The 23,887-nt window shown below is 39.5% G+C and overlaps 1 protein-coding gene across 5 annotated transcripts; it reads right to left on the reverse strand.

Annotated features, from left to right (window-relative positions):
• Positions 1 to 1,425: 1,425 nt before the first annotated feature.
• Positions 1,426 to 23,861, reverse strand: ANKRD49 (ankyrin repeat domain 49). 5 transcript variants are annotated; one of them, XM_070473703.1, is made up of 5 exons: positions 23,707 to 23,861; positions 20,666 to 20,727; positions 9,971 to 10,321; positions 8,886 to 9,285; positions 1,426 to 6,603 (listed from the first exon to the last, which is right to left on the reverse strand). In XM_070473703.1, the coding sequence occupies exons 3-5, from the start codon at positions 10,223 to 10,225 to the stop codon at positions 6,443 to 6,445; spliced, it is 816 nt and encodes a 271-aa protein (XP_070329804.1). In that variant the 5' UTR covers positions 10,226 to 10,321; positions 20,666 to 20,727; positions 23,707 to 23,861; the 3' UTR covers positions 1,426 to 6,442. The 5 variants fall into 5 exon arrangements, with proteins under 5 accessions (XP_070329804.1, XP_020751129.2, XP_020751131.2 ...); XM_020895470.2 differs by lacking the exon at positions 20,666 to 20,727; XM_020895472.2 differs by lacking the exons at positions 20,666 to 20,727; positions 23,707 to 23,861 and adding an exon at positions 23,610 to 23,679.
• Between the last annotated feature and the right edge of the window lie 26 nt (positions 23,862 to 23,887).

Here is a 23,887-nt window from a genome sequence, read left to right on the forward strand (position 1 = left end):
AATGGCGTTGGCCTGCTGAACGTAAATGGCTGAGGCACACCCCACATACTCCTCTGCTCTCTCGCAGCACTGGAAATGAACAGTTGGTACAAGATGAACCTTTGTATTTAGAAAATTATGTGAACTCTTCTCTATGTGGTAAGTGGCCAACCCATATGACACAGTAGGAACCCAGGTGTTCAATAAGCAGAGCTGGTAGTAAGGCCAGTCAGGCAAATTTTACTTTAGAAATACTACTTGCTTGTACTAAACATTGATGGTTGTAAACTGAGAATCAAAGTGTTTTTGTAAGAGGCTTCAGAGTGAAACATTCTAGCATTTACAGGGTGAGCACACTGTTTATACCAGCAGTCCATAAATGGCAAGTTCACAAAACCAGAGTATTTCCTGGCACTGTCCCAAACTTGAATCTACTCACCTGGAACATACTGAACCTTTCCACAAAGACAGTAGTGTGCACTGGTTCATCTGTGTGTCATGAGTGGCATAACCCTACAATGTATTATGAACGTAGGTGTTCTGTAGATAGAGCTCCTAGTAAGGAGATGAAAGAACAGCATTTCTTCAGAAAAGTCAAGGCCAGGTGACCAGTATTGATGGCAGTGAGGGATCATCACTACCACCCAAGGTGTTTTCTCAAACACCCAAAGTGTTTCCCTAGGTGGGTTTAAGAATGACACATTCTTACTTCAACAGGATGAGAGCAGACTTCTTGCTAGCAGAGCCCAGCTGCCAGTTTGACATCCAGCATGTTTCCTTGCCGAGTCTCAGGGCGGAAAATAGACACTTGAGTCAAACAATCATGGATGATGGAAGTGGAGTGACCTGGTTGTTCTCTGTGTGTTGAGTTGAAATAACCATACAAGGAATTGTGAACCTAGGTGTTCTAGCAGATGAGCTCTTGGGAAGGAGATCCGAGCACTGTGCTTCAGCCAGAAAATTCACATGCTGCATCAGGAACTGATAGTAGGGAAGAAAGAGTGTTTCATGGTAGGAATTCTTCAGCACCCAGAGTGTTCTCCCAGGTGGGGTTGAGAGTGAAACAGTCCAGCCTGCCAGGCTCCTCTGTCCATGGGATTCTCCAGGCAAGAATACTGGAGTGGTTAGACACTTTCTCCAGGGGATCTTCCCGACCTAGGAAATCAAACCAGGGTCTTCTGCATTGTAGGCAGATGTTTTACCAGCTGAGCTACCAGAGAAGCTCTTTTTCCTAACAATAGTAAGTTTTTATATCCTCAAACACTACTGTAAATTGACTACATAAAAATAATCTTAAAGAAAATGGAAAAGAAAGAAAACTGAATTTTTGTTATGATTATCTGATAAACTAACTGGTGATACCGAGATTAGTAACACTCAGATGTGAAAAGCGGTAATGTTTGAGCAAAGTTTTCTGTAAACAGTTCAAAGAAAATAAACTCAATGTGCACCAAAGGATATCTTCTTTAATCAACTTTACAAAGATCAAAGGTGGTAGAATCACAAAGGCATGCTTGAAACTTATCTTCATCTCTCCCTAATTGCATGACAATTTACTTAACCTCCATAAGCCCACTTCCCTGTACATACAATGGCATCCTATCTCTGAGAGTTATTGTGAGGCTCACATAAAGTAATGTATGTGAGTACCTACAGCACAGTCTGCACCCAAAGCTGTTATTATCACAGTGGCTCAGTGTAGCACAACTGGATATATAAAAATTTTCATAAAGACCATTTGAGATTATTCTACTTGTGCATTACATTAAAAATGATTAGGCTGATAAACAGATGTAAAAATTTTTTTTTTTTACACATTATGACTTTGTAATACATTTTATCTTGGGATTCATTTTTAAAGCAAAAGTCATCTCTGTTGGTTTGCAACCTCAAGTTTCCTGGGTGAAATCTGAGATTGGCCCCCACACAGGCAGGATGAGGAGACCAAAGAAAGCAGCAGAGACCACTCCTAGCGGCAAGTTTAATAAGTAAAGGGGGGCTTATATAGGAAGCTTGTCCAGGGTGACTGCATGATGAGCTGAACTCCCCTTCTGCCCTTCAGAAGCTTAAAAATTTGTATAGAGGCCTTAACTGTGTTCAGTCATGTATTGAGTTCAAGGAAGTCCCAATAACACATTGCTCTCCCAAGGTCACATCCTTGGAAGGGTTCCCACAGTAGAAACAGTAGGAAGAACATACATTCCAAGGACAGGGGAGAGGGTGAGAAGCCTCCACTGCCTGGGTCGGCCCACATGCTCTAAATGACCTTTGCTGAAAGGTCTCCAACAACTGCCAAAATAAATTACACCATGTTATTTTCTTTTTAATAATTAAGAGTTCTAGAATGGCAATGACATTATGAGACTATCTTCTATTTCTGCAGTTGTTGACACTTGGAAGATGCCAACTCTTTCTCCATTTCCTTCTTTTCTACAGAAGTAGTTGGCTTCTCTTACCCCATTTCTTCTAAGATCTTTTCTAAAGAAAAGACTGTGCATCAATTTCATTGCTTTTTATCCAGTAGTGCAATAAAAATTTTACCTTTATAATCATACAACTATTAAAAATCAGGATTTGTTTACTATTTCCCTTGATATCAGAAGTTAGACTTTTTCTAAATTCTCTAGAATTTCTCATCTGACTTAAGGGATAAATTTCCTAGAGGCAAGAGACTCCCCTGGTGATCCAGTGGTTAAGACTGTGCTTCCTTCCACTGCTAGGGCTATGGGGTTTGATTCTTGGTCAGGGAACTGAGATCCCACAAGCTGGGCAGTGAGGCCCTCCCCAAAGAAAGAAAAAAAAGTAAAGGATGAAAAAGAAAAAGAAAGTAAAGGGTAGAAAAAAAAAAGTTTCCTAGAGACTAACCTGTGAACAGGAGTGTTTTTCTGACATATGAAACTTATTGAAGAGTTCTTTTTCTAACTGTATATTTTAGCCCACTTTTTGAATATGTTTGAATGATCTCAACAAAATACCAAAGATTTTAAGCACAATCAATGATTATATAATTTTTGAGTGTCCATTGATGAATATTTGGAATGCCTAGCAAAATCTAAGAAAAACATGAATTTAAATAAAATTTACTTGAATGATAATAAAACAACTCTGTGGCCAGCCAGATTCTGAAATCTCCTGCCTTAAGGACTTCTGATGACATACAGCAGGAAACACTTGGCAATGTCTGGAGACAATTTTGGTGGCCACAACTGGGTGGTGGGGTGGGAGAGACATCTAGCGAGTAGAGGCCAGGAATGCTGCATCAACTAATACACAGGTTGCTCCGGCATATTATTTGAATACACAGAATTTGAATACACAGAATTATTTGGCCCCAATGTCAATAGAGTGAAGAACCATGACACACGATTATCTTTCTGTATGGACTCCAAAACCTCATTGTTCAAGCTGCAGACTAAAATCAAAAGCATGGATGAAAGGATCCATCTTAATACCCTTTTCTTCCTTCTGATTCTTTTTGAAAGTCATGCGTATCTTCAAATAAGAAATATGCAAAGAACAGAGAAGCAAATCTGAACTCTAGTGCTTTTTCTAGTATGTGTCATGAAGGACTATTTCTTGCTCCTAGATTTGGTCCCTTCAATCAGGATACATCTTCTGTATGAGTTATTTTATTTGGGTTTATAAAAACCTGAGAGACACCTGATTTTCTAATAAAGGCAGGCTCACATTCTCACTTGCTTTTTATTGCTAAAAATTGCCTTGTTTAAGAAAGCTGTGTCTGAAAAAGGAATTCCAATGACCACTCAGGAGTCAGTGCTTATGAATGCACATTAATTCTCCAGTGATGTTCTCCTAACTTCCAAGCAATATCTAGCAGAGACAAAATGCTGAACATGTTATAACAGAAATGGAAGCAAGGAAACAAGTTAAGTACTAGTTTGCTTTTAGATTTCATAAGCCATTTCTTTCATTAAACACATTTTCGAGCCTACAAATTTCTGCTTTTCTGAGATCCACTGGCAGATGGGGCTATGTCATTCAATTCATGGTGAGGACTATTAGATGTTCCTGAGGGTTGATTGAATAATTAAAGTGATAAACCAAATATGAGTGTTTTTATTCCATTTGCTCAGCATTAATAAGACCCATCATGAAAAGGGAAAATGGCATCAATTTAAAATCGCTCATTTGGTAAGTACCAAAAAGTCCCACATATGGAATGAGCAGTAAAGTACTCTGAGTTTCAAGGCTCTGGGTCCACCATGGAAACGGATTCTCCCTTAGAATCTCATTTCCTTCAAGTCCTTGTAATTAGCTAGGTAATACGGAGTTGACCCTTAAACACAAGGACTGGGGTGCTGACCCTCTGCATAATCGAAAATTCAATTAGCTGTTGAAGTTCTTTTGCCTTTTCTTATTCCTTGAAGTTTTTCTTCTGTTGGAGACCTTGACACCTGGCAAGGGCCTTTGAAGACAGGAAGGCATTTTGTTTGGATTCTTAAAAGAAGCTCTTTGTTGAATATCCTACTAAAGTCATGAGAAAGAACTATAGGATTACCAAGGGAGAAATTTGGAATCTTCAAGGATCCAAATACCTAAAATAAAAAGGGCAGTCCTGCTTGAAATGTTGGGGAAAGGAAATACCTTATCTATGTTACATCTCATTTATTCCTCACAAAACTGTAACAAGATAGATACTATCCGCATATTACATGTAAGAAAATAGCTCATTTGCCAAAAGGCAATCATGATTTGGACACAGATTTACCTGACTCAAAATTTCCTGCTCCTCCTCTTAGCCTTCTGCTTTGCCTCCAGGGAAAGTTTCAGGCATCTTGACCTGTGCTGAACAAAGTAGCCACTAGTCAAATGGGGCTCATCTGAATTAAGATGTGCCATAAAATACACTAGAAGCAATGACAGTATTTTCTTGGGCAGAGGATGAGATGATTAGATAGCCTCTGTGACTCAGTAGACACAAATTTAGGCAAACTCAGAGAGATAGTGGAGGACAGAGGAGCCTGGAATGCTGCAGTTCATGGGGTCACAAAAAGTCAGACATGACTTACTGACTGAACAACAACATAAAATACACAATGCATTTTGAAGATGTACTATAAAAAAGTAGAATGTCTCAATAATTTTAAAATATTTGTATCATACTTGAATGAATGCTTTGGATGTATCAGGTTAGATGATGTGGGTTATTAAAATTAATTACACCCATTTGTGTTTTAATGCAGCCACTAGAAAAAAAAACTTAAAATCACCTATGTGACTCACATTATGTTTCTATACAGTAGCACTGATTTTGATCATTTCCACTTAGGTTCCCAGAAGTGAAATTGTAGGATTCCAAAGGGAAATTTTTAGGAATTTAAAACATCAAAATGCTACACTCAATCCTTCTGTGTACTGTCTTCTGAACTTAATAAACATGGATCTTTAATTCCCTCTAGAGAAAGCACTCTGTCTTACACAAGTTGAATGGTCATCCTATGAACTTACAGAGGGACTAGAGCATCCCACGGTAACTAATGAAGTAAACCATTATCAATGATTTTGTGATCATGTTTGGTACCTCCCTTAGTCAAAGCAGTGCTGTAAATTCCTTGAGTCATTTCGGGTAGGGTGAAGATGGCACATGTTTTCATCAGGAATGGAGAACTGATGTAATTTCATTTTGGTATGGGACCTAAGTATTAGACCAAGTTTTACTTCTCTGAGCCTCTTTTTTTTTTTTTTTTTTTTGCCCCTCCTGTGGGCCTCTTTTGATCATGATCTTCTAGCATAGTGGTAAATGCAATAATAGATGCCAATGAATAGAAACAAATGGATGCTTTCACGTCCATAGTATAAAAATGCTAAATCCTTTCACTGTTTTAAGTTGTGAGCCAGAACAAATGTTTGGGCCCTGGAGAAGCACATTTAAGATTTATAAAAGAAAAGTTAACTAATTTCATTGTGGGTCACTGTCCCTTGAATAAAGTCACCTCTTCCTTAAGCACATAGTTACAGTTAAGCCTTGTTATATGCAAAACAGATTTTATTTTTTAAAAAGTTCTTGAGATAAATGCTGTAAGACTAACGAAAATTTTGTTTGCAAATGGATTTATTTAGTCTTCTTAAAGGCAACTGGTAAACACAGGTAATAAGGAGTTGACCCTTAAACACAAGGATTGGGGTGCTGACCCTCTGCATAACTGAAAATTGAACTTTCTCACTGTAACTGTATCTGTGGTTCTGCACCCACAGATTTAACCACTGCACAGGTTGTGTGCATGTAGGCATGCGTGCTCAATTGTGCCCAACTCTTTGCCAACCCATGCACTGTAGTCCACCAGGCTCCTCTTTCCATGGAATTTTCCAGGTAAGAATACTGGAGTGGGTTGCCATTTCCTTCTCCAGCACAGGTTGTGTAGTACTGCTTATAAATGGACCTGCACGATACAAATGTGTGTTCAAGGGTCCACTGAGTAGTGAAAAGCATGATTAGCGCACGTCATCTGTGGACTGAGGAGTCAGAAAATACTAAGAAGAGTATCAAATCACTTTGTTGGGACTTCCTGGCGGTCCACTGGTTAGTAAGACTGTGCACTTCCAATGTGAGCAGTGTGGGCTGGATTCCTGACTGGGGAACGAAGGCCCGCAGGCCATGAAGCACTGCCAAAAAGAAAAAAAAAAAAAATCACTTTGTTATATACCTGAAATATATAATATTTTATGTCAAGTATACTTAAAAAAGAAAAAATAATAAAAATAAAATTAAAAAACCACCAAGGAAGGTATAAAGGAAGAAAATAATACAAGTTCCATCCTCAGGGTTAGAAGGGATTTCTCTAATATGTAGAAATTTTTTCCTTAGGACTGGTTGAGTGATTGAAGATTGAAAAAAAGGGAGAAGTCACATCTCATTTTCTTAGAAATAAAGCAGCTCCTTTGGAGTCATACTCATAGGGAAAGCTTATTATATATATAAAACACAAATGCAACTCATTCCCAAGTAAGAAAGGAGCCATAGGCTCTGTAACTCAGGTAGCCTCGTTTAGCAGTCTAATGGGGTAGTTGGTACTGTCATTTCTATCAGCTATACCTTGTCATTTGGTATCACTACATTAGGTCAAACAGAAATCAACCTTTCACTTTCTGCCAAAACCGTTATATCAAAGGTATTAATACTCTGAAATAGAGTTATCTTCCAGCCAGAGATCACAAAATAACCAAAGCTCTCCTAAGTCTTAAAAACACTGTCACAATGATTCAGTTTATATGTCATCTTTAACTTTTCTGAGATGATCCAATCTTGTTTTAACCTAAAAACTACCACATATATTTGATTAAACAACGCTGTTATTTAGCTTAAGGTAACTGGGTCACATGGGCTGGGTCAAAAGAGTCAAATACTTTGGTGGACATTTAAAAAGTATAACCATAGAGGGAATTCTCTGGTGGTCTAAGTGGTTAGGACTCTGAGCTTTCACTGCCAAGGATGCAGGATCAATCCCTGGTTGGGGAACTAAGATCCTGTAAGCCTCGCAGCACAGCCAAAGAGAAAAAAATAAAAATAAAAACTCTCTCTCTATATATGTTTATATATACACATACACACACATATACATACACATAACCAAAGCAAAGGCCCATTAGTTCAGCTCCCTTTCCCCAGTGTGTTAGTTCTGGTGCTGAGAAGTTGAGAGAGAACTCTTCTGTTTTAGTCACAGAAGGGCACAGGAACACAAAGCTGCTGCTGGAGAGACACAAAGCTAAACAAATGTATGCTGGATAGACAAACATGTCATGAATCCAAGGAAGACACACATAGGTACAAGAATTATTCATGCTCTTTCTTGGCTGTTTAAAACCTTTTTTTTTTTTTTTTTTTTTTTTAGAATATTTATACTTATGCTCTTGTTGTTATCTACAACGTGGCTTTTAAAAAAACGCCTGAGCCACTTTGTGGTTCTTGCCCCAGTAAAATCATCTTAGAATTTCTTTTCCCTTGTCACTTTGACTTTGTGTGGCTTCTATAAAATGAGGATCCTGGAAAAGAACCCTTCCTGTGACCCTGGGAGATGAGGTGAGCAGGGCCCAGCTCAGCAGGACTGGACAGGTAAAACTAGCTGGATGGCAAATAGGCTATGACTACCTGGACCAAGGTATAGTTGTGCATATGTCTTAAGCGTCATGCTGACTCACCAGGAGAATGAGGATTATGTAGGCTGACCAGGGTGAGGTAGGAGGGTCCACAGGATTGTGTGGATTGTGGAAGGAGAGGCAGTATATAACATTCGTAGATTAAACATCTATGGTTCTATTAATAAAAAACGAAGATCTAGGTTTCTCAATTTTTTTTTTTAACTCATGAAGATTCAAGTCACTAATAGGTTCATTCTTACAGTTTATAGTGAAAGCAAATGGCTATGGTGATGCAGAGAAGACAGCTGAACTGCACCAGTATATTTAAAATTTTTAAATGAAATTCTGAGTTACCTGACCTTATAAAAATATATGTTGATATACTAAATACTACACAGAGCTCTAGGATGGGGGATATTGTAAATGTAAAAATACATTTCTCTTGGATCAGCACCAAAAATATTAGTTTTCTGTACAACCTCTGACAAGTTTTTCAATATAGGCAAGTTAAAATGATTTGGTAAAAATCACAAACGCCATGGAAATCATTAAAGATAAATCCAAACAACTTTCAAATACATTTTGACATCAAGGTCAGGCAACTCACTTGGAGGGATAGTATTCTGAGTACCACTGAAATACTCTCTTAAGATTTCTGATGTCAACTTTGTACAACGGGAATATTTCATATCTCACACAAAGCAGGCACTCGGACTTAGAAACTTAAGAAAATTATTAGAACTGTTATTAAGACTGAGGTGAACAATTTGTGCAGCCTTCCACAATTTCAAAGAGGTAGTGATAGATACCGGTCCTCCTGGCGATGTCAAGTGCCGTTTCCTCCAGGCTGTTCTTCAGACCTGGCTTGATGTAGCGGTTCATCAGGAGGAGCTCCAGGGTATCTTTGCTGTCTCCGTTCCCAGCGGCAAGGTGTAGGGGGGTCAGGAGGCCTTTTGTTTGGGCGTTGATATCTGCATCATGCTGCAGTAAGAAAGAAGCCACTCTGGCATTATTCCACTTACAGGCACTGTGCAGGGGTGTCCAGCCATCCACGGTCACCGCGTGGACATCTGCCCCGTGTGCAATCAGCTCTCGGACCACATCCAAGTGCCCGCTGTAGGCTGCTCGGTGGAGTGGTGTGTACTTGTCTTCATCTTGAGTGTTCACGTGGGAAGCCCTTTCTGAAAGCAGTCTCCTCACTGTGGTCAGCTGAGAAGAAAACAGGAGATCTTTCACAAACCCAACATGAAACAAAATAGTAAACAAGGAACACGAAATGGTCTAGTGGTGTTAGACTTAACTAAGTTAAATGAAAACTTCCTTGTTAGTAGATGACTGTAAAATAAACACAAGATTTCTTTTGGGGAGGAGGACAACTGATTTAACAATGAACAAGTCAGCGTTAATTATAAATTCTTTTGGGTTTTTTTCCCCTCATAAACTTGATTTTATGAAGGTGATTCTCTAAAAACCAATCCATATGTTTACTCCTGGTCCAATTAAGGCTTACTGCACTAAAGCTACAGTTAGGTGAACAATACAGGCTAGAATCATGTTTGATATGTTTCATCTGTGAAGAAAACATAATAATGGAACATTATGTTCTGACCTTTTGGTAGTAGGATTATCACACCAATGTGCACGGTGTACAAAACTTTAAAACATACATTTTTATTAGTAGAATACAATGCTAACAAGGAAACCTAGAGATTAAGAAGCTCAATTCCTTCTAACTAAATAACCTCAGACACCTGTTTTCATGAAGTGATTTTTTTTTTTTTCAGTTTGGTCTGAGGACAAAGCGAGCTTCAGAGACAGGTCCTCTGGCTTCCAATCTAGTAGTTTTTCTACTAAATTAAGGTTTCTTTTTTAACTGTTCTTTTCTCTTTTTTACCCGATTTTTTTCAGCAGCCCAAAGAAGCAATTTGCTTGGATCTTTTTCCATTTTTTTTTCTTGCAGTTGATACCACTCTTCAGTTTCTTCATCTTGCTCCTCATCTTCATCAGAATTCCCTACCCAGAGACTTTGGGTACCAGTGGGAATAAGGTGTCCATGTGTTTCCAACAGTTCAAGTTGGTTGAAGTGTTCAGAAAAGTCCAAGGAGTTCTCTGGGTCTGGTTTTTCATGATTTACTTTCTCTTTTTCCATTTTTACTACTATTTTAAATATAAATCATTTCAAACACCAGGATATAAATAATCTCTCCAGAGATGATTATGTCTGCTTTATTTTATTCATCAAGATCTGAAAACACAAACACAAAAATTAGGAGCAAACCAGTAATTGAAGATTTATTAATAGCATAAATAAGTCTTGCAAACATACACAAATATACTCTGTCTAAATTTTTTGGTGTTTATTAATACTCTTTACATTCGTCAAATATTGGAGCTGACAGATTTCAGTTATCTTTATTTTTAATGGCCTAATACTCATTTTTATTGTTTTCTTCTACTAAGTCAGTAGTTATGACTCTTATTTTGAATCTATTGGTTTAGATACTATGTGTATTATACTAACAGTTGATTAACGCTTGAAGTTTTAAAATTATAAGTAATACAATAAAAATGAGAACATTCACCATTTTTATAAATGAGACACATAGATGCTATAGAAGAGAAGCAAAAATTTGTAGTTCCTAAAAACTACTTCCAAGAATCAGAGATTCTTAGAGATGGAATATCCCCCAGAGGACACATGTCCCAATCTCTCATCAATGCAGATATCTTTACCATGACATCTATAATAATCATCCTCTTTCTACTTGAACAATTCTGGCTTAGGAAAATTAATGGCTTTAAAAAGTAGTCCTATTTACTGACAGACAACAATTGTTCTTAGTTGGGTTCTTGTTGTGAAACATGATTCTGGCACTCCTTCACTCAACAAAGATGAAAAAAACACCTGGCATGTGCTAGTCTCTCAGTGTTATGTGCTTGGGCTTGGTGGCTCAATCATGTCCAACTCTCTGCGACCCCCTGAACTGTAGCTGGCCAGGCTCCTCTGTTTAAGGGATTTCCCAGGCTAGAAATCCCTGGAGTGGGTTGCCACTTTCTTTTCCAGGGAATCTTCCCAGTGCAGTGATCAAACCTGCTTCTCTTTTGTCTTCTACATTGGCAGGCAGGTTCTTTACCACTGCACCACTTGGGAAGCCCGCCAGGCTCTAGGTACTGGGATTCAATAATGAACAAGATATATGTCTTAACCTCATGAAGTTCACCGTCTGGTTAGGAAGGCTGGCAAAGACAGCATTAAGTACTATGATAAGACTGTAACCAGATACCATGAATATACAGGAGAACCATCATTAACCCAGAATTATGGGATTACTGAGGGCCTCCCTAGTGGCTCAGCGGTAAAGAATTTGTCTGCCAATGCAGGAGACATGGGTTCAATCCCTGGGTTGGGAAGATGCCCTAGAGAAGGAAATGGCAACACACTCCAGTATTCTTGCCTGGAGAATTCCATGGACAGAAAAGCCTGGTGGGCTACAGTCCATGGCTTTGCAGAGTTGGACATGACTTAGGGACTAAAATACCACCACAAGGGATTACAGAAGGCTTCCTGAAAGAAATGATATTTATTCTGCTAGGATGCCATAAAAATTTATAAACATCAGTTGAAAGAGTTATGCAGGGGGGCAGTCCCAAGATGGAGGAATAGGATAGGAAGACCACCTTCTCCCCCACAAATTCATCAAAAGATCATTTGAATGCTGAACAACTTCCACAAAACAACTTCTGGACGCTGGCGGAGGACACCAGGCACCCAGAAAGGCAGCCCATTCTCTTCAAAAGGAGGTAGGAAAAAATATAAAAGAAGAGACAAAAGAGTTAGGGACGGAGACCCATTCTGGGGAGGGAGTCATGAAGGAGAAGTTTCCAAACACCAGGAAACCCTCTCACTGGCAGGTCTGTGGGGGTTTTAGAATCTCAGAGGGCAAGATAACCAGGAGGAAAAAAAAAAACCCAAAACCCACAGAATAGGTGTCTAACCACAACTCCCAGCAGAGAAGTACCCAGATGCTCGAATCAGCCACTGGGGGCTGGACAGGGAGGCGCGGGCTGCATGCTTAGAGTAAGGACCAGGCCTGAATGCACTGAGGACAATCTGAGGGAGTTAATGTGAGACAGCAGCCCAAACTGTGGGATAGCCAGAGAGAGAGAGAGAAAAAACAAGAACTTTGCTGTGAGAGGCTATAATTCAATGTGCAGCCTGGCCCGCTCACAGAGCAAAGGATTGAGTGATCACCAAAGGAGAGCTAGCCAGCTGCATACAGTCCCCTCCCTGCCAGAGGCAGAGAGGCAGGTGGGTGACAGCCAGAGCCAGAAGTCAAGGGGCTGCTCCAATCTCAGCCTCAGAGACCGGCATCCTCCACCAAATTGTGAGCAGGCCCCCAGTTGTTAACCACATCTTCCTGGGATCCTGGATGGTTGACATCTGCCAGGAGAGTCGCAGCCTGAGATCAGCTCCCCAGAGGAGACACATGGCACACCTGAGACCAGAGAGGTGATTAAGACGCAAGGCCCACCTGGGAGAGTGCGCTGGCCAAGCACCTGGTCGCCTGAGCTGCTCAGACCTGGGAAGGGCACAAAACGCATGCCCAACAGTCTGTGCCCTTGCAGAGTACCCAGAGTACCCGAGAACCTGAATCCGAGCGGCTTAGACCTGGGAAGTGCATGAAACCCAGGGCCCGCTTTGGCAGTGCCCTGCAGAGCACCCTGCATCCTGAACAGTGTAGAACCAGAAAGCACCCACCGTGAGCTTGGGCAAACCCAGTGTGGTCCATTCACTGCGAGCACTCCCCACACCCGCCAGTGATATTTGCAGGGTTCCTCCTCCCCAAAACACAACTGAACAAGTGAGTGTAAATAAGTGACCACCTTCACCCCCTTGTGTCAGGGTGGAAATTAGACATGGAAGAGACTTTCAAACAGGGGAAGCCAAAATAAACAAAGAAGAGGGACCTGCTCTGCAAGTGACAGGTGCAACAGATTAAAACCTTGCAGTTAATATTGACTAAGCATTAGAGGGGGCTTATAGACTTTGAGAAGTGCAAGCTGGAACAAGGAACTATCTGAAACTGAACTGACCCCACACTGCCCACAACAGCTCCAGAGAAATTCCTAAATATATTTTATATTATCACTTTTTAATTTTTTAAAAAATTTAAGTTCTTTACTACTTTAATTTTCACTTTTATAACCTACTGCTGCTGCTAAGTCACTTCAGTCGTGTCCGATTCTGTGCAACCCCATCCCTGGGATTCTCCAGGCAAGAACACTGGAGTGGGTTGCCATTTCCTTCTCCAATGCATAAAAGTGAAAAGTGAAAGTGAAGTTGCTCAGCCATGTTCCACTCTTCGCGACCCCATGGACTGCAGCCTACCAAGCTCCTCCGTCCATGGGATTTTCCAGGCAAGAGTACCTACTATTACCTTGCAAAAAAAGACCCTGTTTTAAAAGCAAATTTCATATATATATATATATTTTATAATTTTTGTGATTCATTTTCTTTTGTATTTTTAATATTGTATTTTTGAGAGTCTAACCTCTATGTTTAATCTTTGCTTCTTGGTATTTTTTTTTTTAATCAATTTTGTACCTTTAAGAATCTAATCTTCAGTATCCATGTTCACTTAGGGTTGTGATTACTGGCTTGATTGCTTTCTCCCATTTTGACTCCCCATTTTCTCATCTTGGTCACCTCTATCTCCTTCCTCCCTCTTCTCTTCTCTATGTAACTCTGTGAACCTCTCTGAGGGTTCCAGACTGTGGAGAGCACATAGGGATTTGATTACTGCCTAGACTGCTCTATCCCCTTTTGACTCCCCGTCTTCTTGTCCTGGTCACGTCTATCTCCCTCCTGCTTCTTCTCTTCTCCATGTAACTCTGTGAACCTCTCTGGGTGTCCCTCACTGTGGAGAATCTTTTCACCATTAACCAAGATGTTTTATCATCAGTGCTGTATGGATGGAGAAGTCTTGAGGCTACTGTAAGAATAAGACTGAAAGCCAGAGGCAGGAGGCTTAACTTCAAAACCTGAGAACATCAGAAAACTCCTGATTCCAGGGAACATTAATAGACAAGAGCTCATTAAAAGCCTCCATACCTACACTGAAACCAAGCTCCACCCAAGAGCCAACAAATTCCAGAGCAAGACATACCATGCTAATTCTCCAGCAACACAGGAACACAGCCCAGAGAATTAAAAGACAGACTGCCCAAAGTCACAACAAACCCACAGACACCCCAAAACTCACTACTGGACACTTCATTGCATTCCAGACAGAAGACATCCAGCTTCACCCACTAGAATACAGACACAAGCTCCCCTAACCAGAAAACCTTGACAAGCCACTAGTACAACCCCACCCACAGGGAGCAGGGTCCACAATAAAGAGGAATCACAAACTTCCAGCCTACAGAAAGGGCACCCCAAACACAGCAATCTAAACAAAATACAAAGGCAGATAAATATTTAGCATGTAAAGGAACATGATAAATGTCCACCAAACCAAACAAAGAAGGAGGTAATAGGGAGTCTACCTGAAAAAGAATTCAGAATAATCTTAGTAAAGATGCTTCAAAATCTTGAAAACAAAATTTTGAAAACAAACTAAATAGACTAGAGACAAGGATTGAGAAGATGCAAGAAATGTTTAACAAGGACCCAGAAGAAATAAAGAAGAGTCAATTAATAATGAATAATGCAATAACTGAGACCAAAAGCACTCTGGAGGTAACCAACAATAGAATAATTGAGGCAGAAGATAAGATAAGTGAGGTGGAAGATAGAATGGTGGAAATAAATGAAGCAGAGAGGAAAAAAGAAAAAAGAATTTAAAGAAATGAGGACAACCTCAGAGACCTCTTAGACAATATTAAACCCCCCAACATTTGAATCATAGGAGTCCCAGAAGAAGAAGACAAAAAGAAAGGCCATGAGAAAATACTTGAGGAGATACCAGTTGAAAACATCCCTAAAATGGGGAAGGAAATATTCACTCAAGTCCAAGAAACCCAGAGAGTCTAAAACAGGATAAACTCAAGGTGAAACACCCCAAGACACATATTAATCAAACTAATGAAGATCAAACACAAAGAACAAATATTAAAAGCAGCAAGGGAAAAGCAACAAATAACAAACAAGGGGATCCCAATAAGGATAACAGTTGATCTTTCAACAGACTCTTTAGGCCAGAAGGGTATGGCAGGACATACTTAAAGTGATGAAAGAGAAAAACCTACAGCCTAGATTACTATACCCAGCAAAGATCTCATTCAAACATGGAGGTGAAATCAAAAGCCTTACAGACAAGCAAAAGCTGAGAGAATTCAGCATCACCAAACCAGCTCTTCAACAAATGCTAAAGGATCTTCTCTGTCAGGAAACACAGAAAAGGTTTATAAACTCGAACCCAAAACAACAAAGTAAATGGCAACGGGATCATACTTATCAATAATTACCTTAAACGTAAATGGGTTGAATGCCCCAACCAACATACGAAGACTGGCTGAATGGATACAAAAATAAGACCCCTATATATGCTGTCTACAAGAGATCCACCTCAAAACAAGGGACACATACAGAGTGGAAGTAAGGGGCTGGAAAAAGATATTTCATGCAAAAGGAGACCAAAATAAAGCAGAAGCAGCAATCTCATATCAGACAAAATAGTCTTTGAAATAAAAGCCATGAAAAGAGACAAAGAAGGACACTACATAATGATCAAAGGATCAGTCCAAGAAGAAGATATAACAATTATAAATATATATGCACCCAATATAGGAGTGCCTCAATACATAAGGCAAATGCTAACAGGTATGAAAGGGGAAATTAACAGTCACGCAATAATATGGGAAGGGTTTAATACCCCACTCACACCTATGGATAGATCAAACAAACAGAAAATTAGCAAGGAAACACAAACTTTAAATGATACAATGTAGCAGTTATCCCAAATTAATATCTATAGGATATTTCACCCCAAAACAATGAATTTCACCTTTTTCTCAAGTACACGCAGAACATTCTCTGGGATAGATCACATCCTGGGCATAAATCTAGTCTTAGTAAATTCAAAAAAAACTGAAATCATTTCAAGCATCCTTTCTGATCACAATGTGGTAAGATTAGATGTCAACTACAGGAAAAAAAACTATTAAAAATACAAACATATGGATGCTAAATAACATGCTTCTGAATAACCAACAAATCATGGAAGAAATCAAAAAGGAAATCAAAATATGCATAGAAACAAATGAAAATGAAAACACGACAATCCAAAACCTATGGGATTCAGTAAAAGCAGTGTTCATTGGAAGGACTGACGTTGAAACTGAAACTCCAATATTTTGGCCACTTAATGTGAAGAGCTGACTCATCTGAAAAGACCCTGATGCTGGGAAAGATTGAAGGTGAGAGGAGAAGGGGATGACAGAGGATGAGATGGTTGGATGGCATCACCGACTCAATGGACATGAGTTTGAGCAAGCACCCAGAGTTGGGGATGGACAGGGAGGCCTGGCATGCTGCAGTCCACGGGGTTGCAAAGAGTCAGACATGACTGAGTGACTGAACTGAACTGAAAAACAGTGTAAAGGGGAAGGTTCATAGCATTAGAAGTTTACCTCAAGAAACAAGAGAAAAATCAAATAAATAACCTAACTTTACATCTAAAGCAACTAGAAAAAGAAAAAATGAAGAACCCCAGGGTTGGTAGAAGGAAAGAAATCACAAAAATTAGGGCAGAAATAAATGAAAAAGAAAAAAAGCAGACTATAGCAAAAATCAACAAAACTAAAAGCTGGTTCTTTGAGAAGATAAATAAAATAGACAAACCATTAGCCAGACTCATCAAGCAAAAAAGGTAGAAGAATCAAACCAACAAAATTATACTGAAAATGAAGAAATCACAACAGACAACACAGAAATACAAAGGATCATAAGAGACTAGTATCAGCAACTCTATGGCAATGAAATGGACAACTTGAAAGAAACGGATCAATTCTTAGAAAAGTATTACCTTCCAAAACTGAACCAGGAAGAAATAGAAAATCTTAACAGATCCATCACAAGCACAGAAATGGAAACTGTAATCAAAAATCTTCCAACAAAGAAAAGCCCAGGACCAGATGGCTTCACAGGTGAATTCTAAATTCAAAAATTTAGAGAAGAGCTAACAACTGTCCTATTCAATGGTTCCAGAAAATTGCAGAGGAAGGTAATCTCACAAACTCATTCTATTAGGCCACCATCACCCTAATACCAAAACCAGAAAAAGATGCCACAAAAAAAGAAAACTACAGGCCAATAGCACTGATGAACATAGATGCAAAAATCCTCAACAAAATTCTAGCAAACAGAATCCAACAACATATTAAAAAGACCATACATCATGACCAAGTGGGCTTTATCCCAGGGATGAAAGGATTCTTCAATATTTGCAAATCACTCAATGTGATATACCACATTAACAAATTGAAGGATAAATGAAGGATATGATTATCTCAATAGATGCAGAGAAAGCCTTTGACAAAATTCAACAACCACTTATGATAAAGACTCTCCAGAAAACAGGCATAGAAAGAACACACCTCAACATAATAAAAGCCATATATGATCAACCCACAGCAAACATTATCCTCAATGGTGAAATACTAAAAGCACTTCCTCTAAAGTCAGGAACAAGACAAGGGTGACCACTCTCACCACTACTATTCAACATAGTTTTGGAAGTTTTAGCCACAGCCATCAGAAAAAAAAAAAAGAAATAAAAGAATCCAGTTTGGAAAAGAAGTAAAACTCTCACTGTTTTGCAGATGACATGATCCTCTACATAGAAAACTCTAAAGACTCCACCCGAAAATTACTAGAGCTTATCAATGAATATTGTAAAGTTTCAGGATACAAAATTAATATACAAAATCCCATGCATTTCTATACACTAACAATGAGGAAAATAGAAATGAAATTAAGGAAACAGTCCCATTCACCATTGTGACGGTGAATAAAGAATAAAATACTTAGGAATAAATCTACCTAAAGAAACAATAGACCTACATATAGAAAACTATAAAACACTGATGAAAGAAATCAAAGATGACACAAATAGATGGAGAAACATACCATGTTCATGGATTGGAAGAATCAATATAGTGAAAATGATATACTACCCAAAGCAATCTACAGATTCAATGCAGTCCCTGTCAAGCTACCAACGGTAGTTTTCACAGAACTAGAACAAATAATTTCACAATTTGTATGGAAATATAAAAAACCTCAAATAGCCAAATCAATCATGAGAAAGAAGGAAGAATGGAACTGGAGGAATCAACCTGCCTGACTTCAGACTATACTACAAAGCTACAGTCATCAAGCCAATATGGCACTGGCACAAAGACAGAAATGTAGATAAATGGAACAAAATAGAAAGTCCAGAGATAAATCCACACACCCAGGGACACCTTATATTTGACAAAGGAGGAAAAAATATATAATGGAGAAAAGACAATCTCTTTAGTTGTGCTGGGAAAACTGGTCAACCACCTGTAAAAGAATGAAACTAGAACACTTTCTAACACCATACACAAAATAAACTCAAAACGGATTAAAGATCTAAATATAAGACCAGAAACTATAAAACACCTAGAGAAAAACATAGGCAAAACACTCTGACGTAAATCACAGCAAGATCCTCTATGACCCACCTCCCAGAGTAGTGGAAATAAAAGCAAAAATAAACAAATGGCACCTAATTAAACTTAAAAGCTTTTGCACAATGAAGGAAACTATAAGCAAGGTGAAAAGATAGCCTTCAGAGTGGGAGAAAATAATAGCAAATGAAACAATTGACAAAGAATTAATCTCAAAAATATACAAACAACTCATGCAGCTCAATACCAGAAAAATAAATGACCCAATAAAAAACTGGGCCGAAGAACTAAACAGACATTTCTCTAAAGAAGACATACAGATGGCTAAGAAGCACATGAAAAAATGCTCAACACCACTCATTATCAGAGAAATGCAAATCAAACCCACAATGAGGTACCATCTCACCCTGGTCTGAATGGCTGGTATCAAAAAGTCTACAAATAATAAATGCTGGAAAGGGTGTGGAGAAAAGGGAACCCTCTTACACCATTGGTGGGAATGCAAACTAGTGGAGAACCACTAGTGTTCTCCAGCCACTATGGAGAACAGTGTGGAGATTCCTTCAAAAACAGAAAATAGAACTGCCATTAAACCCAGCAATCCCACTGCTGGGCATAAACACCAAGGAAACCATAATTGAAAGAGACACATGTACCCCAATGTTCACTGCAGCACTGTTTACAATAGCTAGAACAGGGAAGCAACCTAGATCTCAACTGGCAGACGAATGGATAAGAAAGATGTAGTACATATACACAATGGAATATTACTCAGCTATTAAAAAGAACACATTTGAATTGGTTCTAATGAGGTGGATGAAACTGGAGCCTATTATACAGAGTCAAGTAAGTCAGAAAGAAAAACACCAATACAGTATACTAATGCATATATATGGAATTTAGAAAGATGGGAATGATGACCCTAAATGAGAGACAGCAAAAGAGACACAGATGTAAAGAACGGACTTCTGGACTCTGTGGGAGAAGGCGACGGTGTGATGATTTGAGAGAATAGCTTTAAAACATGTATATTATCATATGTGAAAAAGAAGACCAGTCCAAGTTCGATGCATGGACAGGGCACTCAAAGCCAGTGCATTGGGATGGGGAGGGAGGTGGGAGAGGGGTATGGGATTGGGGAACACATGTACACCTGTGGCTGATTCATGTCAATGAATGGCAAATCCACCACAACACTATAAAGTAATTAGCCTCCAATTAACATAAATTCATTAATTAAAAAAAAAGTTGTACAGCATATCAAAGTTTAACCAATTAAAGAAAATTAGTATAATAGATATTTTAAAAATATTTCTCAGCTTCCTAATTATATTTGTTGAAATCTTTTTAGTCATTTAAGACTCTTTCCAGAAGTTGCCTCTCAAGTCTTTCTTGAGCCTGCATATTATATCTCTCTAGTTTCTCCTGTTTCTTGGTGATACATACTGTCTTATCACTAATTTTATTCTTGTTTTAGCCTCTAAAAAGACTGTGAGCTTAAGGATAGGGACTATATTTAACTTACATTTATGTCCGACTTATATACAACAAGCATTAAAAACATTTGTATAATTAACATGATTAAAGTGCTATCACTTGATTTTGCTTGGAATGGATTCTGAGAAATACAGTTACTCATACTCCTAAGATACAGATTTCTACCTAACTTTCATGAGTTTTAATTGAGTGAATCCTAACATATTATTGCAAAAAAGTAGAGGAAAACAACAGAATGGGAAAGACTAGAGATCTCTTCAAGAAAATAAGAGATACCAATGGAACATTTCATGCAAAGATGGGATCAATAAACGACAGAAATGGTAGGGACCTAACAGAAGCAGAAGATATTAAGAGGTGGCAGGAATACACAGAAGAACTGTACAAAAAAGATCTTCATGACCCAGATAATCATGATGGTATGATCACTCACCTAGAGCCAGACATCCTGGAATGCAGTCAAGTGGGCCTTAGGAAGCATCACTATGAACAAACCTAGTGGAGGTGATGGAATTCCAGTTGAGCTATTTCAAATCCTGAAAGATGCTGTGGAAGTGTTGCACTCAATATGTCAGCAAATTTGGAAAACTCAGCTGTGTACCCAAGACTGGAAAAGGTCAGTTTTCATTGCAATCCCAAAGAAAGGCAATGCCGAAGAATGCTCAAACTACCGCACAATTGCACTCATCTTACATGCTAGTAAAGTAATGCTCAAAATTCTTCAAGTCAGGCTTCAGGAATACATGAACTGTGAACTTCCAGATGTTCAAGCTGGTTTTAGAAAAGGCAGTGGAACCAGAGATCAAATTACCAACATCCGCTGGATCACTGAAAAAGCAAGAGAGTTCCAGAAAAACATCTATTTCTGCTTTATTGACTATGCCAAAGCCTTTGACTGTGTGGATCACAATAAACTGTGGAAAATTCTGAAAGTGATGGGAATACCAGATCACCTGACCTGCCTCTTGAGAAATCTGTGTGCAGGTCAGGAAGCAACAGTTAGAACTGGACATGGAACAACAGACTGGTTCCAAATAGGAAAAGGAGTATGTCAAGGCTGTATATTCTCACCCTGCTTATTCAACTTATATGCAGAGTACATCATGAGAAACGGTGGGCTGGAGGAAGCACAAGCTGGCATCCAGATTGCCGGGAGAAATATCAATAACCTCAGATATGCAGGTGACACCACCCTTATGGCAGAAAGCGAAGAAGAACTAAAGAGTCTTTTGATGAAAGTGAAAGAGGAGAGTGAAAAAGCGGACTTAAAGCTCAACATTCAGAAAACTAAGATCATGGCATCTGCTCCCATCACTTCATGGTAAACAGATAGGCAAACAGTGGAAACAGTGGCTGACTTTAATTTTGGGGGCTCCAAAATCACTGCAGATTGTGATTACAACCATAAAATTAAAAGACTCTTACTCTTTGGAAGGAAAGTTATGATCAACCTAGACAGCATATTAAAAAGCAGAGACAGACCTGACAGCAGGTCTGTCTAGTCAAGGCTATGGTTTTTCCAGTGGTCATGTATGGATGTGAGAGTTGAACTATAAAGAAAGCTGAGCAGAGAAGAATTGATGCTTTTGAACTGTAGTGTTGGAGAAGACTCTTGAGAGTCCCTTGGACTGCAAGGAGATCCAATCAGTCCATCCTAAAAGAGATCAGTCCTGGGTGTTCATTGGAAGGACTGATGTTGAAGCTGAAACTCCAATCCTTTGGCTACTTGATGCGAAGAGCTGACTCCTTTGAAAAGACCCTGATGCTAGGAAAGATTGAGGGCGGGAGGACAGGGGGAAGACAGAGGATGAGATGGTTGGATGGCATCAGGGACTCAATGGACATGAGCTTGAGTAAACTCTGGGAGTTGGTGATGGACAGGGAGGCCTGATGTGTTGCGGTTCATGGGGTTGCAGAGTCACAACTGAGTGACTAAATTGAACTGAATGCATCATTGTATTTTAATACTAGTGCCAAGAGCATTTAAGTCAAGTTTAAATCTATCACTCATGACCAATACCTTCTCTGGACCTATTACTTTGTTGCACAATGCAGTGTTAGTCACTGAGTCATGGCCAACTCTTTATGACCCCATGGACTGTAGCCCACAAGACACCTCTGTCAATGGAATTCTCCAGGCAAGAATACTGGAATGGGTTGCCATTCCCTTCTACAGGGGATCTTCCCCATGCAGGGATAGAACCTGGGTCTCCTCCTTTGCATGTAGATTCTTTACCATGAGTCACTAGGGAAGATCCTATGTACAAAGAAAGGACTGCACTAAGGAATTTTCTAAGATAGTTCAGTTTTTCAGATCAGTCAAGAGACCCTATCAAAAAGGTTTTCATATTCTAATATTTTCACTTTTTTCTCAAACTATTCTCTGATGCTTACAACGCAATATACATCTATTCATTAAACACTTACTAAATACCAGTAAATAATGTAAAGTTCACATATTAATTACAGCATCCATAGTTAATATTATTGGGGCTTCCCCTGGTGGCTCAGCAGTAAAGAATCCACCTGCAATGCAGGAGACTCAGGAGAGGTGGGCTCGATCCCTGGGTCAAGATCTCCTGGAGGAGGGCATGGCAACCCACTCCAGCATTCTTGCCTAAAGAATACCATAGACTGTGGAGCCTGGCAAGCCACAGTCACAAGAGTCGAACAGGACTGAAGTTACTGAGAGTGTAGGTATAGCACAGCAACATTATAGCACAGATCTTGTGCCCTTACTCTCCTTTTTACAAAAACTCTTTTTAAAATTTGAATTTACTGTTCCAGGTAAAATAAATTACATACAAAAATTTCTTAATTAATTTAAAAAGGCAAACTCTGCTGCATCTCCCTGATTTAAGATTTAAATAGTCGATCAAGATTTCTACTTGATGATATTGCAACAGGAGGAACTAGGTTATGTTTTTTAAAGATCACATTCCACAAACTATGTCAACTCTTAGACAGTTCAGCGACACGTGGAGCCATAAGCCCTATTAGACAGGCGAAGCCGCTTAAGTTTATAAAGATTAAAACAACTTTCAATGGAACTAAAGGCCCAGATTTTCTAATTCAAAAGTTTCACATTATTATTATTTTTTTAATGCACTGTCAGCACAAAGCAATACAAATGTGCTGAATCTGGGGTCCACGGAGACAATCAGGAGACACAGGGAAAGGCTTGTTAAATAGAGGCCGAATGTTCAGTCTCTGAGGAGGGTAGTGAGAAAGAAGGCCACCAGTCCCGACCCTCCGGCACTGGCCGGTCACTTCACAGGCCCAGGAGGCGCATATGCGGCCTTCCAAATCTCTAAGCCCGAAGAAACCGCTCCAGCCCTACCGAGGACCTACTTCGCTGCCCGGTTTGCAGAGCTCACCAGGGGTCCACAGGGGCCCGCTCCTTTCGGTTCAGGAGCTCAAAGGTGGCGTCAAGCGACCAAGAATTGTGACCCCAGACGAGAAATAGCTACCCACCTCGGAGTCGGAAAATCTCCGCCGTGAACCTCGCTTCCGGGTTCTGTCTCGTGGGCTACTCAGGATTGGCTCCTGTACGAGGGCGGGGCCTCGCGGCAACTTTTCTTGCGACCTCGCGGCACTCGACAACCAATGAGAGGAGTTGAAGCGCTTGCGTCATCAATGAGGCATCGCGAGAGAA

This window comes from Odocoileus virginianus, chromosome 10 (assembly GCF_023699985.2).
Source record: "Odocoileus virginianus isolate 20LAN1187 ecotype Illinois chromosome 10, Ovbor_1.2, whole genome shotgun sequence".
NCBI classification, from domain to species: domain Eukaryota; kingdom Metazoa; phylum Chordata; class Mammalia; order Artiodactyla; family Cervidae; genus Odocoileus; species Odocoileus virginianus.